This window comes from Anomalospiza imberbis, chromosome 28 (assembly GCF_031753505.1).
Source record: "Anomalospiza imberbis isolate Cuckoo-Finch-1a 21T00152 chromosome 28, ASM3175350v1, whole genome shotgun sequence".
NCBI lineage: Eukaryota > Metazoa > Chordata > Aves > Passeriformes > Viduidae > Anomalospiza > Anomalospiza imberbis.
In genome coordinates this window covers 2,482,311-2,500,456 of record NC_089708.1, presented here as the reverse complement: position 1 = coordinate 2,500,456, position 18,146 = coordinate 2,482,311, and the positions used below count along the sequence as shown (strand labels likewise).

The window sequence follows — 18,146 nt, the reverse complement described above, 5'->3', positions numbered from 1 at the left end:
AGGAGGCTACAGCAGCCACTACACACCAAATTTGTCCTTTGGGGCGTAAGGGAAGTTGAAAATACAGCCCTAAAATTTGAAAAACAATCCTGATTTGTTCCTATTTTCCTTTCAAACCCCGAGTGAGCTGCACCTACCTTCGTACACCTCCAGGATGTGAACAGTGTCCCCCACCTGCAGGGACAGCTCCACGTCCTGCACGGCCTCGTAGTTGTAGATGGCTGAAAAATGGGGAGAAAAGGGGCAAAACAGAACCGTGAGGGAATTAGCTTTGGGAATGGGCTCTCCAAAGGCAGGGGAGGATTTGGGAAAAGGAATAAAGTGATTAAATCGCCCTGGGTGTGGAACACACTGGGAAAGGACATCCTGTATCTATTTCCAGATTTTATCATGCAGAAGCATCATGAACAGACAACAAAGGTGGGGTTTTTGCCTTCCAGACAGGCCTGGGACACCTTCTGGAGGAGCTGCACGTTCCCACTTTGCCAAAAACCTGCCCACAGAGGTCACCACCACCTCAGGCACATCAGTTCCGTAATTATCATTTTTTAGTCTTTCTCAGGAGCAACTCCAGCATCAGAAAACATCAGAAATGGGATGTTGCAATAAAAACCACCCCTATTCCAGACTAAAACACTCATTTCCAAACCAAATCACACTCGCTTGCTGCTAAAGGCTTTGCCCAGCCAAGAACCAATTTTAGCACCAAAACTTGGGATTCTGTGCAAATTTAATCCCTCCCAAAGACAAAGTTAAGCTGGATGCTTATGGGATTTCCAGGGGGAATAGGATTAAGTGCAGGAGCCCACACTCCTGGAGTGCCTTTTCCCTGGGATTTGCTGCAGCTTCACTGGGCAAAGCAGAGCCCTCCCTGGGACCAGATGAGAAAGTTTTTTTTAAATTAAATTTGCTTTCAAACCAAGTAAAAAGATATAAAATCAGTGAAATGATTTGCTGCGGTTCAAGGAATTGATCAGCAAAGTCAGAGCAGACCCAACCCAGACCATGTGATTTATTTAAAATACTGATTTAAGAATGGATCACATCCTAAATGCAGCAATGAAATCTTCCCAAACACAAAATTCCCATATTTATGTGTCCCCGAGGAAATCCATTGGTGAATAACCACATTTGGCTTTAAGAAAGCGAAAAAATCACGTGAACGTTTTCAGAGGGGAATTCTTGAGACTTCCCAAGGTTTGTGCTTGAGCTCTGGACTGGAAATGAAATAAATAAATAACAATCAGAGCTCTTCTGCCAGGAAATTCCCATGAAATGCCCCCCATTCCCACTGGGATGAGCTGCTCTGCCGCCTGGCCGGGCTCCAGCACAGTCTGGGGCTTTCACCTCCAGGAATTCTCTCCCAGATCCGAGCTTTCTTCAAAATACCGTGGCTATAAATATTCCAGCAGGAGCAGGCCGGGGATGTGCATCCCTGCAGGATCCCTGATCCCAAGCAGGGCCAGCTTCCTTTGCTGCAGGGCAGGCTTTACTCCCAGGGGCCCCAGACAGTGCCACAGACACAGGGACAATGCACTGAATCCATGATTTCCACAGGATTACAGGAATTTTACTGGATTTCTGCTCCTAGAGCTGCCTCTGCACCCACCATCCCCACAAAGGGGCTGTAAATCAGGATTTTAAAGCTGACTGGTGAGCTGGGCGTGCAGCTCAGACACCTGAAAGACCCCAGAACTGGCCCAGAAGTAAAAATTCCATTCACATTCTACCAGAAAAATCTGGATAATGCTCATGGCCAAAGCTGAACGTGAATGAGAAGTGTGGAACGGTTTGGGTTGGGAGGGGATTTAAATCCCATCCCATCCACCCCTGCCATGGCAGGAACACCTCCCTCTGCCCCAGGGGCTCCAGCCTGGCCTTGGACCATCCCAGGGATTCAGGGGCAGCCCCAGCTGCTCTGGGAATTCCATCCCAGCCCCTCCCCACCCTCCCAGCCAGGAATTCCTTCCCAACATCCCATCCATCCCTGCTCTCTGGCAGTGGAAGCCAATCCCTGTGTCCTGTCCCTCCATCCCTTGTCCTTAGTCCCTCTCCAGCTCTCCTGGAGCCCCTTCAGGCTCTGAGCTCTCCCTGGATCCTTCTCCTCTCCAGGGGAGCACTCCCAGCTCTCCTGGATCCTTCCCTTCTCCAGGGGAACATTCCCAGCTCTCCCTGGATCCTTCCCTTCTCCAGGGGAACATTCCCAGCTCTCCCTGGATCTCTCCCTTCTCCAGGTGAGCATTCCCAGCTCTCCTGGATCTCTCCCTTCTCCAGGTGAGCATTCCCAGCTCTCCTGGATCCTTCCCTTCTCCAGGGGAGCATTCCCAGCTCTCCTGGATCCTTCCCTTCTCCAGGTGAGCATTCCCACCTCTCCCTGGATCTCTCCCTTCTCCAGGGGAGCATTCCCAGCTCTCCTGGATCCTTCCCTTCTCCAGGGGAGCATTCCCAGCTCTCCTGGATCCTTCCCTTCTCCAGGGGAACATTCCCAGCTCTCCCTGGATCTCTCCCTTCTCCAGGTGAGCATTCCCAGCTCTCCTGGATCTCTCCCTTCTCCAGGTGAGCATTCCCAGCTCTCCTGGATCTCTCCCTTCTCCAGGTGAGCATTCCCAGCTCTCCTGGATCCTTCCCTTCTCCAGGGGAGCATTCCCAGCTCTCCTGGATCCTTCCCTTCTCCAGGGGAGCATTCCCAGCTCTCCTGGATCCTTTTCTTCTCCAGGTGAGCATTCCCAACTCTCCTGGATCCCTCCCTTCTCCAGGGGAACATTCCCAGCTCTCCTGGATCCCTCCCTTCTCCAGGTGAGCATTCCCAGCTCTCCTGGATCCTTCCCTTCTCCAGGTGAGCATTCCCAGCTCTCCTGGATCCTTCTCCTCTCCAAGTGAGCATTCCCAGCTCTCCTGGATCTCTCTCTTCTCCAGGTGAGCATTCCCAGCTCTCCTGGATCCTTCCCTTCTCCAGCTGAGCATTCCCAGCTCTCCTGGATCCTTCCCTTCTCCAGGGGAACATTCCCAGCTCTCCTGGATCCTTTTCTTCTCCATGTGAGCATTCCCAGCTCTCCTGGATCCTTCCCTTCTCCAGGGGAGCATTCCCAGCTCTCCTGGATCCTTTTCTTCTCCAGGTGAGCATTCCCAACTCTCCTGGATCCCTCCCTTCTCCAGGTGAGCATTCTCAGCTCTCCTGGATCCTTCTCCTCTCCAAGTGAACATTCCCAGCTCTCCTGGATCCTTCCCTTCTCCAGCTGAGCATTCCCAGCTCTCCTGGATCCTTCCCTTCTCCAGGTGAACATTCCCAGCTCTCCTGGATCTCTCCCTTCTCCAGGGGAACATTCCCAGCTCTCCTGGATCCTTCCCTTCTCCAGGGGAACATTCCCAGCTCTCCTGGATCTCTCCCTTCTCCAGGTGAGCATTCCCAGCTCTCCTGGATCTCTCCCTTCTCCAGGGGAGCATTCCCAGCTCTCCTGGATCCCTCTCCTCTCCAGGTGAGCATTCCCAGCTCTCCTGGATCCTTCTCCTCTCCAAGTGAGCATTCCCAGCTCACCTGGATCTCTCCCTTCTCCAGGTGAGCATTCCCAGCTCTCCCATCCCGGCTCCAGAGGGTTCCAGCCCCGGAGCACCCCCAGCTCCCCTGGCCTGGCCCCTCCAGGTCCCTGTGGCTGCAGGGCTGCCACACCCAGGGATTCCCACACACAACTCCCACACGCCCCAGCTTTTTCTGGGACAATCACCCATTATACAAACACCAGGCTGCATTTTTCCCATCAACTGCTGCCCAGGGAAAGGTGGGTGGACACAGGCCTGCCTTTCTGCTGGGAACACAGAGTTAATTGAGCCCAAAGAGCAGCAGGGAGGACGAAGCCGTTCCCTTCCCCTTCCTAAAGATCACAGCAGCCACAAGACAGAACTAACCCCTGCACTCCCCTCCCCTTCCCCCTGCCTGCTCCACCAGGCAGGTTTCACATCCCAACATGCAGCATGTACAACCTGGAGGAACTCCCACATCAAAAAAAAAACCAAAAAAGTCAATTTTTATCTTTCCTTGCCTTGCCAGACTGAAGTACGCCAGAACAGAGGGTCACTGTCTGAAACCTCCTCCCTCATGCTTATGTACAAGATTATAAAAGACAAATTGCTGGCATATTTTCCCTGGGAACTCTGCTGGTTGCAAGTGATGTTTCCTGCTGCTGGAAGCCAGAGCTGTCCCCAGCCATCCCATCTGCAGGGATTTGTGCTGCGGAGCCCCCTCCGTGACCTCGCACTGACTTGAAAGGAAAAGGAAGCTTCACTTCACAAACATGGGCATGGTGTGGAAAAATAAAACCCCTTCACTTAAATCCTGACAGAGCAGAAAGAAAGGAAGAAGGAAAAATAATACAGAGACGTTTGTATTCAAATTTGCAGCAATATCTGAAGTTAAGTCTTTTTGCTCCGAGCTAAACTTCAGCTGTGATTCTGTCCTTTGAAATTCACTTCAGAGTGTTGATCCTGCTCCTTTTATCATCCCAGATGAAAAGCAGCACTGAAATGGAGGAAATTTAATCCAAATAAAGAGGTGGAGGTGGAAAACACGAGCCTGGGTCTGTTCAATGATCATTTCTTCGAGCACAACTGGAGGCAATGTCTCGCTGTGTTTGGTTTAGTGCTTCAGTTCGGTTAAAAGGTGAAGAATGTGTTTTCCAAGTGCAGCCAGCCTATGGAATCCATCAGGATTGGAAAGGGCAGCAGATAATTCCATGAGCAGTTGATTTTATGGCACAGCCAGGGCCAGAAGGTGAAGATAAGCAGCGATTTTCACGCTCCAGAGCAGAGGGTCATTCCCCAGAGGGGCTGCAGGAGGAACGCTGAGGGCATTGCTCAACCTCGGGGGATGCTCTGCTCCAAAGTCACCCCAAAACAGGGACTGCACGAGTGGCAAAGGAAACCTGGCAGAGCCCGGGCTCCCCAGGGCTGAGAAGGGTGGCTTAGGCAGCAGGTTTGGCTCTGTCACTGCCCCGGGCCACCAGCTCAGCCGCAGCACACATTCCTGAGCCATGGACACCCACAGCAGCACACACACTGCGGGCCCCAGTGCCAGGCACGGGGCACCAAACAAGAAGTACAATTCTATTGCAAGTTAAAACCCCCAAAACACTCTTGAAACCCCACAAAGCTCCACGCTGTCCAAGAGCCCAGGGAGAAGCCTCAGTTTGCAAGAGGTCTGTGAGCAGCTCACGGAACCTGAGCTGGGGCTCAGGGGAACCAGGGACATTTTAGGAGGAATGGCTTCAAAGCGTCAGAGAGGAGGTTTAGACGGGATAATGGGAAGGAATTCCTTCCTCTGAGGGTGATGAGGGGCTGGGATGGAATTCCCAGAGCAGCTGGGGCTGCCCCTGGACCCCTGGAATGGTCCAAGGCCAGGCTGGAGCAGCCTAGGACACTGGGAGCTGTCCCTGCCGTGGCAGGGGTGGGATGGGATGAGCTGTTAAGTCTCTTCCAACCCAACCATTCCATGATTCCATGTTTCTATTAATCCCTAGACCCATTTTCCCCACAGATTAATTCCTTTTCAAGACTGCCCTGAAGGCCAAGCTGGGCTAAAATGCCTCAAAATGCGAAGAGAAGGAAGCAGCAACTGTCACACACAATTTCTGTGTAACTCAAATCAGAAGGAAATGGAATCTTTTCCTCCATGAGGGCACTTGAAATGTGGATTATTGGCCTGGAAAGCAGAGCCCCTGCAAAATCCATTATCTCTGAGCTGGCTCTGAACCCCCCCTGCCCCACCCACCACAAAGACACAACAAGCCCGTCCAAATGCCACGTCCTGCTCCCCCTGCCCTCCCATCTGATAGCAGGGGCTGGGGCTGCTCCCCAGAACAAAGGAGCCCATTCAGGGCCCTGCAGGAACCCTGCCCCAGCTCATTCCATCCTTCAGCCCCACAGCCAAAGCCCACTGACAGACCCAGAGCGATCTGATCTCTGCTGCAGCACTCAGGAATGGCCTTTCTGCAGGACAGCCCTGCCTGGAGGAGCCTGGGATGGTCCCCGGTGCCAAGATCCAGCCAAAAACACAGTGGCTTTATTTAAAAAACAAGGAACTACCCGAGGAATTAATTCTTCAGAGGAACAAAGTCTTTTTTATGTATGGAGCAAAAACATTCTGTTTAACTTCCCAGGAATTTGTGTCTGAAAAACTGAGAAAGGCATAATTAAGATTTAGATGTCAAGCTACTTCTTTTGCTTAAAAAAAAAAAAAGTAATTCATGGTTCAGCACTGGGAAATACAGACATTTAGTCACTGTTATAAAAAAATCCCACTCTTGGATGATGGCTGCTGCCATTCAGATCAATTCCAAAAGTTCCCAGTGAGTGCTGAGCATTTGGGATGTCAGTAACTCCGATTTAATGGGATTATGCAGCTGGAAATGCTTTCATTAACAGCCACCCTTAGACAGCAGAGTCCAAGCTCTGAGGAGCTGCAGGTGGACTATCCCTACCCAGGGAATGAGAGGATCTTTAAGGTCCTTTCCAGCCCCAAAGTCCCTGGAATTCTGTGGGTTTATGACTTCAGCACCTTGTGCACTCACTGGTGCAGGCTGACCTCACACAATGAACGCACTCAACACTTTTAAACTGGGTTATCTCAAAAATGAGCATTAAATCATCTGAGCAATGACATCATCTGCCTCTGCAGGAGGATGGGACGTGCCCCTTCTAATCTGGATGCTGGAACTGTTGGGTTTTACATTCCCTCCTCTCTTTGGGAACCAGGAGAAAAGCAGGAAGAGCCACTGCCCTCAAGAGGCTTCCATCACTTCCAAGCTCAGACTGCTCCAGGAACCCAACCCAAACGAGCGTGTCCCCTGCCCACCTGCCAAGGACAAGGACTTGATGCACACTTGATCAAAGTCTGAAAGATTTCCCTGATTTCCTCTGAATAATGGATTATCTTGGAGTGAGACAGGCAAATAATCAGAGGTTTTGCAGATCCTGTCCTGACCAAACAGCCCAAATGAAACTGACTCCCAGATCTGGGAGCAGGGAAGGGTTTCAGCCTTGCCCTCATCATCTTTGGGCTAATCCTGTCTCACTCCCCGGCCGGGGCTGGATCAGATCCTGGGCTCAATGGTTTAATCTCCTAAAGCCTGGATTGCTTTAGGAAAAACAACCTCACAGCCCAGCCCATGGGAATGGGGAGGTTTTCCCAAGGTTATACAAGGGCTCCCATGGGATGATCCCATGGTCTCTTATGGCTTTAAACGCCCCCAAACCCACAGGCAGCTCCACAACAGTGCTCTGGAGCAGGGACAAATGAGTCCCTGGATTTTAATTAGAGCTTCTCAGATCCAAATCAGGCAAACTGAAATCACTCAGAACTGCTGAAGCATGAGATATCCTGACTGTAAGGGAAAAAAAAAAGAGATAGTATCTGTATTTTCATGTCTGCAGAATCCCCATCAGTCACCTTCCCCTCAAATATTTGTTGCCAAGTGTTTACACCACGGTATCTGTGTAAAAATAAAGAATATTCAGTTCTCAGAGTACATCTGAACTGCACACAGGCCACAGATACACCCTAAACACCCAGATTTGGGCACCGGCAGAATTTCACCCCAGCACAAACTGTTTTGTCTCTGAGTGTGCTCGGGGTGGAAGGAGCCAAACTCCAGCTGCTCCCATGCTCTGACCCTCACAGACACTCTGGTTTATTTTCCACCCAATGAATACTCCCACACAAACCTTTTGCTGTGTCATTTTCTTCACTGGCCTCTCCATTTCCTTTATTATTTTCACTCTGAAGGGCCCTTGGGGGTTTTAAGCTCAGATAAGGAATTAATCTACATGAGCTGTCTCAGCTCCTGTCTGGAGCAAGAGGGAGTGTTGTGAGCCAGAGGAGAAATAAATCAGTGCTGCCAGTGGAGGAGCCAACCTGCTCCTGAATTTACAGCACCCAACCAGATCTAGGCTCTGATTTCAGAAAAAAAGAAACCAACCAAAACACCCAGACCTGCAATTCCAGTCCCCTTGGAGCAGCAGGAAATGTTCCCCTTTGCAGAGACGCAGCTGGAAAAACAGCCTGGCCTCTCCTCACACTTCTGTGAATTTTACCAGGTTTGATGCATCTGTTTATGGTGATCTTCAAGGTTCTGCCAGGAGAGGTTGGGCCAGATGATCCTTGAGGTCTCCTCCAATCCGATCGTCCCTGGTCCTGCGATTCCCCAGGCTGTGGTTTGGGGAATGGCCCAGCTTTTGCTCCCAGTGAGAGCAGCACCTCCCTAAAAGTGCCCAAACATGAAAAGGGGAGATAAATAATAAAGCTTAGCCTAAGCATCGAACAGTTTTTAAGGCTGCAGAGTGTTCCAGGTCTGGTGATCCCTGCCAGGCATCCTGTCAGGGTTAAAGGTGCTGATGTTACTGTCCTCCAAGCCCGGCAGCTTTGTTCTGCCTCTTTGGGATCCCAGCACCAACACCCAGACTGAAGGACCAGTATTCTCCCCAAAATACATTAAAACATTTAAAATAATCACCCCGACCCCATGAAATTGTCCCAACATGACCACAGAACAAACAGTTTTGCCGCTGGTTTTCGAGGGGGCAGAACCTGGTTTGTGTTCAGCCGAGGCTGTTGGCCTCACTGCGATTCAACACACCTCAACTATTTCGGTTTTCCTTTGTTCCTTCGGACAAAGAGACTTGGGAGAACACAAAGCCATTCTTGGGGCTGTGCCCTCCACAAGAAGCAGTTTAAACTCCACAGTGCTGTGGCACTAATTCTGATTTAATAACTGCACACCCCTACCAGGGCTCTGAAATCCAACTCCACAAAAGCAACCTCTGATTTAATTTTCATTTTTACAGCCTGTGAAGATGGAGCGTTTGTTTACAACACCCACACAACTGCAACTGGATTTTACCAAGTCTGTCCGTAATTACCTTTTTTCCTCCGAGCTAAAAGTGCAATTTGTGCTTGGGCACTTGAAGTACAACATAGTAACTTTTCCAATGAAATTTTCTGGCAGATTTGTAAAAGCAAGATCCCACCACTCTATAAATTGGCCTGCTCAGCTCCTTTCCAACTTGAAAGCGTGTGGCACTTTCAAAAGAATTAATTGAATTTGCCACTGGCTTGAAATTACTGTCCCAGTTCTCACTGGGCAAAACATCAAAGCAGGAGTAGGAAAACTTGGAAATTACTGTCCAGAGCTGTGAGTGCTCCCACCCTGAGCTCTGCTGTTTGCATACTCCAGGGGCAGGCAGAGACGAGGAGTTTAAGGAGTGAAACATTTGAGCACAGGGTCCAACTGTGCCTGAGGGCTGAACTTCACCAGAAAGGTCCCCCTGAGTTCAAACTTCAGCGCTGTCCCTTGCTGGCATCAACACAACCAACAGCAAACCCAGGCTAAAGCTGAGGAACCCCCCCTTGTCAGCTGCAAGCAAAACCCACCTGAGCCACAGCTGGGAATTTGCAACAGGGGCTCCAACACCTTCCCCTGTCCAGCCAGGGGCTCAGGAGGAGACAGAGCAGCTCTCCCACAGGCTGAGGAAAGAACTCATAGCATGGCTCAGCCCAGCTGGAGAAATTTGGGATTCAGTGCCAAGGAAGATTCTAGCTCCAGTGGGAAACCCCTTTATGGAAAGCCTGTGTGGGAATCCAGAGCATCCCTCTGGCTGCCCTGGAAGGTCTGGGACCCTGGCAGGGGGTCAGGAGCCCCCCTGTACAGAGCCCCCAGAGACACTGTCTCTGATCTCTGTCCATGCAAAAGAGTTTTCAACCTTTCAGGATGAATTACAAGCTCTGAGTGTTTGATATAAGTAGTAATTAGTGTGGCACGGGTGCAAAAGTAGAATTTTAGGATTCTAGATAAGGGGCTCAAAGGGGGCAAGATGGAGGAAACTGGGCGTGCCTTATCCTTTTTCTTCTTCTTCATGCCCTCCATGTTTCCCTGTGGTGTTGGCATTTTTCTGTTGGTTTGGGCTGGGGACACACTGTTCGACATGGGTGATAGGTATTGGCACGTTATTGTAAATATAGCACACGTAGTTTTTGGTATATAATGTTTGTAACATCCCGCTAAGGGGCAGAGCCCCGCACGCTGTTCTGCAGGACAGACCTGCTGCAGGCCAGAGAGAAAATATTTTAGATAAGAAAGAATAAACAACCTTGAAAACCAGCACAGACGAATTACGACTCCTTCTTTGGCAGCGGGGCTGAAAGACAGAGACTTTCTACAAACTCGGGAGCATCTAAATATCACGGATCCCGACAAGCCTGGAGCTCCCAGGAGCTGGCAGGGGTAACACAAGGAGAATTTCTGACATGCAGAACAACGGGATTGCAATTCTGCACCCCCAGTTCTGCTCACCCAAGGTGGACTTTGGGGCAGGTTTACCTGCCCTTAATGGCCTGGGGCTCACTGATCCCATTCTGCAGAACAAAGCCCATCAGAGAACAGGCACTGCACAGACAGACTGGTTCACAGCTTCTCATTTCCAGAGAAATGCAAATTCCAAGGCGTTCTTCTCTTGCCACCTCTCCCAGGTAACAAGAAATGGGGGAATAGGATTAAAATGAGGAGCAAGAAATCTTGGCTGGGAATGAGGGGGGGGGGGGGTCTTACACTGGAAGCAAAAAGCCAAACAAGAATATTGATCCTTTTGTTGCCAGGAAGAATGAAGAATAAACTGCTCCAAAATTTGCAATAAGTTTTAATTAAACTGCCTGAGATGCCAGGAGATGAAGAATTAACCACTGAAGCCTTCCCTACTTTATTCCTTTACATCAAACTCTGTCTCTCTGAAGCTTGAAGCCCCCATGGGATTGTCAGAGCAGGAGAATGGAACAGCTGCAAGAATCAGGTGAAATAAGCTAAAAAATAATAATGAAAAAAAGCACTTTTCCAGAACTAACTGGCCACTACTTGCCCGTGACATTCTGAGCCACTCTCAGAACTTTGGAGCTGAAGCCATAAATGGCTTTATTGCCATGGAGGATCAAAGTTCCAGACTTCCCAAGAGCAGGAATCATTATCTCCACTGCACCTTAATGAACTTTTGGCTCAGCCTCAGCACCCTCCAGGACCAGGGGCACTTGGATTGCACCGATATCTCCCAAAAATTCAGTGTCATTGAGCAAAGAATCCTCCCCACAGCACAAGCACTGCTGCTTTAGCTGTGTTCTGTGCCTATGTGCCAGACATCATCTGGACGAGGCTGCCAGAGAATTAATCCTTTAAATGGTGCTTCCCCCTCTAGCCCAGGGAGATCTCCCCAGGAAGAACAGCCTGTACTGCACCAAAAAGACATTTTTAGCATTTCAGCAACGGCTCCAACTAAAACTCTGCAACATCATCGCTTTATGAAGGCAACCACGGACTGCCAGCCCAAAAAGCTGCTTAGTAACTTTTTGTATTTATGGGCTGGTTTTATTAGCACAGGTTTGCTGGCAAATGCACCCAAATCCATGGCAGGATTTCAGGCATTCAGGCATCAGCAGTTAAATGCACTGGAGCTGAAACATCTCCTCAGCTCCAGCAGCAAGGGGGGAAATGTGTTTATGGCTGTGGGCTGACGTGGTTTTAAGCTTGGTCATGGTTGTGTCTTTAATGTCCTGGCAGAAATGGGACTTTTTTTCTTTAAAAGTAATAGCTGAGAGAAATGTTCTACCACTCAAGTAAAGTGCAAGTTGAAGAGCAAAAAAAATTTAGATTTCCAATCAAAGTTTGCAGGTAGAAGGGGTGTGCATTTTTCAACAGCTGAATGCTAAGGATTATTACACATTATGATCAAGAATATTACACATTAATACACTGTCACTGTTTCTTGACCAACATATTTACGCTTTTCTCAGTTCATGAGTGTTTATTTTGCTTTTCCTCTCCGTAACTCCCATTTGTAGTTGTGCTGGCAAATACAGTCCCTATGCCAGAGGAAAAACCACCAGAGCAATCAAGAGTTGGTGTGAAATTCAGCACTGGTCCCACACCCAGCTCTGGGGGATGTTGGTTCCTGTGATCTCTTGACACCTCAGAAGAATTAACCCACATTTAATCAGCAGGACAGAGCTCAGCCCAAGCTCCAGAGACACCCAGCAGCTCTGGATGCCTCTTTAGAGCCTCAATAAAGAGATTTAATTGTTAAAAAGATGAACTTTGGACAGCTCCTGAACACCAAGGTGATGTCGGTCAGGAACTGAAGCAGCCACAAGTCACAAAACACTTGGGGAAACATTTCTTTTCAAAGTAAGAGTAAGATAAGGAACAATGACAAGTCTTGTTCATGGCAGTGAGATGCCTTTGAAGTCCACAGGATTAATTTCACAGGGAATGACAAGCAATAGAATAGAGATCACCCTGACTAATATGGTTTAAAAAAAAAAAGGACTATGGAAGCAAGAAGTAGCGTGGCCAAATTTCACATCAAATCAAATGCAGACAACACCAATAAAAGTTGGGAAGCTAGGTCAGAAATGAAGTGTCATCTGCTGGGAAGATTCAATTCTCTGCTGTTAACAATGCCAAGGTTTTGCTTTTCCCCATTGGGAATGTTGTTGGCATTGCCATCGGACAATTTTTAGCCATAAATGATAATAAAGCAGGAGAAATGAGCAGGAATGGGGGGATTGGCTTTTCCATCCTTCTGGAGCCCCTGCAAGGAACCAGAGGCACAACAGTGGACATGAGCTCCAAGGCAGAACAGGAATGGGGGGGGAAAAGCAAGGAGCAAGTGGAGTCAAACATGGATTTTGTCCTAATTTGACACGATGCAGAACTCCCAGCACTGTGAAGGGCTTTGATCCCAGACTGAGGAGAGAGCCCTTCAGGTGCCTGGAATGGGGACAGGGAGAGCAGGAGCTCACGGCCCAGCAGCCCAAGTGATGCCTTAAGAGTTGAGCATTTATATTTTCCAGATCCTGCACTGCCTTAGTGCGTAACTCTGAACTCCACAGAGAGTGTTAGTTACTGCCTTCACATTTTGGGCACACAAAACAATCCCTCCAGGCCTGAGAACCAAGGACACTCCACTGCCTCAGGCCCTGAAAAGCATCAACAAAAGTGAATTGTGGGGAGCAAACTGGGGGTAAAGGACTTCATTGCCTGAAGCTGTCCTTGGAGGATGAACCCCTGATATGTAAATGGACCAAACTCATACCTGTCTGAAAAACTGGTGACCACTGTGCACCTTCTGACTGCCCAAGGTTTATCTACTGAAGGCCTGTAATAAATGCCCACTTTATTCTCTGACTGTGTAGCCTATGTTCCAGGTAGCCACCACAAACCAAGCCACGAGAGAGCAGACCTGGTCCTGCAGCTCCCTCCCTGCTCCATCAATCACCCCGGGCTGGCCCCGCTTGGTGTTTGAGGAATTGCTGCCATTCCTGAGCCATGACTGGAACCAACCAGCAGTGGGATCTGGCAAAGGAAAGACTTCAACACTTATTTTCAAATAAAGCAGCCCGGTGCTCTGCTCCTGCCAGCCAGGACAGGTGCCAGGGGTGTGAGAGGCCACCAAAACCTGGCAGGGGTAATCCCAGGTACCTCCCCAGTCCCACCACACGAACGCTGCGGAACAGCCACACTGCCCAAAAATGAGGGTCAGGGAATCGCGGAATGTCCTGAGCTGGAAGGGACCCACTGGGATTGCTGATCCAAACCCTGCACAGGCACCCCAAAATCCCACCCTGGGCATCCCTGGAGCGCTGTCCAACGCTCCTGGAGCTCTGGCAGCCTCGGGGCCGTGCCCATTCCCTGGGGAGCCTGGGCAGTGCCCAGCACCCTCTGGGGGAAGAGCCTTTCCCAAAATCCAACTTAAAACCCCCTGACACAGCTCCAGCTGTTCCCTCAGGACAATGGAATCCCCCCAGCCCTCCCAGTGCATCCAGCTGCAAGCCACGCTGGTTTTTACATCTCAGAGCTCTTCCAACCAAACCCAAGTAAATAATTCCTGACTCTGGAAGCTGAGATTGGTGTATTCACTGAACAATTGGTGCATTTTCAGCTCAGGCTGCACAAGGATGAATAAACACTTCACATCCTGTTGGTTCATAGTCAGAGGGGCCACAAGAACCTGGTGTGCCTGATCCATCATCACTGCAGACACCTGGAAACCACCGTGGCCCCAAAGGCAGCACTGACACTCCTGGACTGCTCTGGAGCTGGGGCAGCTCCCTGCCCTGGCCCAGCACTGCCACTGCAGCAGAAAGGGGTCAGGAAAAGGGATCTGGTTGCTGGTTTATAATGGATTTATTACAGACTAATTTAGGATTCCACAGACTCCAGGTTCTCTCACTCCATTAACAGCCTCCGGTCCACAAAGTGAAGAACAGCTGATGAGCAATGACAGAATTGGTTTTACAACCCAGGTATAGCACTTGAGTTAAAGGCAGTGCAAACCCAGGTTACTGCCAGCAGAAAAAGAAAGTAATTACATTATTGGCTCCTTATGCTCTAAGTTAATTTTAAAACAAATAGATAAGGAAAGTTAAAAGTCTTGGGAATTCACTAAGGTGTTCTTTCCCTCAGAGCAGAGTTCTTTGACTGGAAAGAGTCTTTGTGGAAGGATTTCTGCAAATGACAACTCCTTTTTGAGTAAAACACATAGGTTTTACTCAAAATAGGTTAGTAAAACACATAGGTTTTACTCAAAATAGGTTATTCTGGTTTTACCAGAATAGGTTATTTTGTTCAGTGTGGCCCAAAAACCCATCAGCTTCCCATGAAGATACTCTTTCAGTCCGACATCAGAGGTGAAGCCTGTGGCAAGGAGGCCCTGTCAGACCAGCAAACCCTGTTGCTCAGGGAGGAGATGCTGCCTGTGAGCTGATCCGTGGTGTTTCTGTGCCTCCCCAAATCCCATCTGTCTCCTGGTTGGGAATTCATTGCTAAGGGGAAGCTGCAAGAGCTGCAAGCTGCTTGTCTCTCACGTTTGCTTCCCTAAAAACACTGCAATTCCCAGTTTTACCCTCCCTGCCACTCCAAACTCAGCCCTCTGCCATCTGTGGGGAAGGGAGCCTCCCCAGCTTTAACCAGTCCAGGCCAGAGCTACAACCCAGCAAATCCATTGGAACTCACAATGCACGGATCTGTAAAACATAATCCAGGACAGAAACCCTTCTGAAGGGCAGAAATCAGACAAGTGACACTGAATCACACGGCTGACTTCCTGGAATTCCCCACTTCATTGCCATGCCTTCCAGGGCTGTGTTTTAAATAAATCCAAGTAGTTCTACAGAAGTGTCCAAAGCAGAGACCATCAGCAGCTACAACCAGGGTGTTCTTTTGCAGAACCCCAGACTCTTTAGGGGTGGAAGGGACCTCTGGAGATCATCCAGTCCAAGCCCCTGCCCAGGCAGGGTCAGCTGTAGCAGGTGGCACAGGAATCATCCAGGTGGGTTTGGGATGCCACCAGAGAGGGACATTCCAGGCCCTCCCTGGAGCTGTTCCAGGGCTCTGCCACCTCCATGGAAAAAGTTCTTCCTCATGGTGAGGTGGAACTCGTGTTTTATTTTATGGCCGTGACTGGGAAGCGTCTGGCACCCTTTGGAGATGTTTATATCAATTGGTGAGATTCCCCCCCCCCTCAGTCTTTTCTTTTCTTTCTGAACAGAAGCTGTGTCTTTGCACTTGACACATCCCTGGCTGGGATTTGTCACCACCCCACACAAACTGGGGCATTCCCCTCCTTGCAGCCACTTCACCACTGGTATAGTCCCAGCCCAAAAGCCCAAACCTCCCTCTCAATCCTCATCATTCTCTCCAAAGTAACCCCAAACCAGTGAGAGCTGAGCCCTCGAGCACAGCACGGGACACACTTGCAGATACGAAACTCATCAAGTCTGCAAACATCAAATTGACAAAATTACAATGCAAGTGAGTCAAACACTTCCTGACAAAGCCAGGCAATGCCTAAATAATTCTGTCACTGCCTGTGGATCAACCTCATTGGTCCTGGCTGCAAATAAAACCCCAGAGCTGCAGCAGGACATCCCCCATGTCACCAGGGGGGAAAAAACCCACCTTTTTTACCCAGCTGATCACCCAGGAGTCACAGGGTACGTCCCACCCCACGCTTTTTGGGTGGAAACATGCAGGAAGAGGCATTTTTTCCCTCCATCCTGCTTATTCTCAGGCCAGTGCCCTTTCTGGGAGAGGAGCTGTCACAAGGAGCAGCTGGCTGAGGCCAGCATGGAAAACTCACCCCGGAAGGTAATAAATAAAAGGGAAGTCAGAGGAGTGCCTCTGATTCATCTGCTGCCCAAGGCCATTCCGAGCTGGGGAACAGCCTCAAAGGTGTGCTCAGAAAACACCAGCACCGGCAATCACCCCGGCAGGATATGGCTTATCTGATCATCCACCAAAGTTTGGAAATTACGGATGCCCGCAGCAATCTCAGCAGGCCATGTGCACACTTCCATGGATAAACAGCAAGAAACAAAGTTCAGGGTGTCAGCACTCCACACCCTGCCAGTTACCTGGAGAAACCAGATAAGGCTGTGCGGTGTAAAATGTCTCTGCAGCTCCTGCGAGGAGCTGAGCTGCCTCCCAGCACAGCCACTCTGAAGTGGAGGGGTCACCCAGCTTGAGCTCACTGTGAAAATCACACAGGGTGAGGTTTTTCACCTTCAAACTCACGGGCTGAACACCCTCATGGGAGCTGGGGCGATGAACACTTTGCAAGCACAAAATTAGTAATTTTTTTTTCTCACATTGAGAAGTCCAGTGCTGAGCACCAGTGGCACAAAAGATCACTCTTAGTAAAGTAAGTTATCAAAAGCTCTCTGTGTCATAAGTGGCTTCCTGCCAAATGTTCCCTGCCCAATTCTCACCACCAACCTCAAAACTGCGGGTTTAAACTCTCAAGCAAAGCGGAATTTTATCAGCAACACCACGGGGTTCTGTTCCTGTTAGAGACAAGTGAGCCTGCACTCAGAAAAATCCTTTTAAACAGAAGAGAGAGCAGGAGGTACAAGGCGTCGGTCACAGAATCACGGAATGGTTTGGCTTGGAAGGACCTTAAAGCTCCTCCAGTTTCACTTCTGCCATGGGCAGGGACACCTTCCACTACCCCAGGTTGCTCCAAGCCCCGTCCAACCTGGCCTGGGACACTTCCAGTCAAGCTTTCCCCATCCCTCACCCTAAATCAAGATTTCCAGCCCCTGGCAAAGACGTCACCCAGAGCCCTCAATTTGCCCACGACACCCTCTTCATCCTTTCCCAATCACATCTCCTTCCAGGCACACCAGAAGGCAAATTTTGTCCTGCTGTGTTAAGAGCTTTTTTCAGTGCAAAACATGCTGGAGAGGCAAAATGAGAAAAGTCAGCCCTGAACTTTGAGGGGTTCCTGGAAAAGGGCGCCGGACACGCAGCACCGAGATGGATCCAGGGAGCGGGCACTGCCGGACCGCGAGCGGAGAGCAGCCGGGAAGGGATGGGAGGGACAGAGAGGAAGGGAGAGAAGGGAAAGGGATGGGATGGAGTGGGAGAAAAGGTACGGAACAGAGGGAAGGCATGGCAAGAGAGGAAAGGGATGGGAAAGGGGCACACAGGTCCGGGGCATCCCGGCTGGCACTCACTCACCGACCCCATACTTCTCGCGCTTGGTGGGGATCCAGCGGGCCATGCCGGCGGGTCCGGGGGTCCCGGGGGTCCCGGGGGTCCCGGGGGTCCCGGGGGGTCCCGGGGGGTTCGGGGCTTCGCTCAGCGCCGCGCCTCGCCCGCCGCAGCCCCGCGCTGGAGCCGCGGGCCGGGCGCCGCGGGCTGCTCAGCCATGCTCCGCTCCTGGCTCCGCTCCTGCCTCCCAGACTCGATCCCAAACACGCTCCAAAAACTCCCCGGCACACGCCCAACTTCGCAGCCTCCCCCGGCGCGCCGAGCGCAGGAGAGGGAGGGGAGAGCGCGGGAGGAGGAGGAGGAGGAGGAAGAGAAGGAGGCGGCTCTCCCCGCCCCCGGCATCACCTGTCCCGCACGGCCCCGCCCCGGGACCGGGAGACGGCCCGAGCCAGCGGGGCAGCGCTCGGGACGGAGCCGGGTCGTGGTTTCGGTATTGCTGCTCAAAGGGTTTGGGGTGTGAGCGTGCAGAAACGGCCCCGCTGTCACGGTAATGAGGGGTTTCGCTGTCAGTCTGAGCGTGGAGATCAGGGAAAGGCTGGGGATCAGGGAAAGGCTCTTCCCCAGAGG

General features: G+C 50.6%; 1 protein-coding gene across 5 annotated transcripts in view; it reads right to left on the bottom strand.

Annotated features, from left to right (window-relative positions):
• DOCK5 (dedicator of cytokinesis 5) overlaps window positions 1-17,775 on the bottom strand; it is a 78,528-nt gene extending 60,753 nt beyond the window's left edge. For all 5 annotated transcript variants that reach the window (XR_010993910.1, XM_068174589.1, XM_068174590.1 and 2 more), the window contains exons 1-2: window positions 17,547-17,775; window positions 138-221 (exon numbers count right to left, since the gene is read on the bottom strand). Coding sequence is in view for 4 of the 5 variants with exons in the window: in XM_068174589.1 (XP_068030690.1) it covers window positions 138-221; window positions 17,547-17,589 (127 nt within the window). In the remaining variant the exon portion in view is untranslated. The remainder of the gene's footprint in view (window positions 1-137; window positions 222-17,546) is intronic.
• Between the last annotated feature and the right edge of the window lie 371 nt (window positions 17,776-18,146).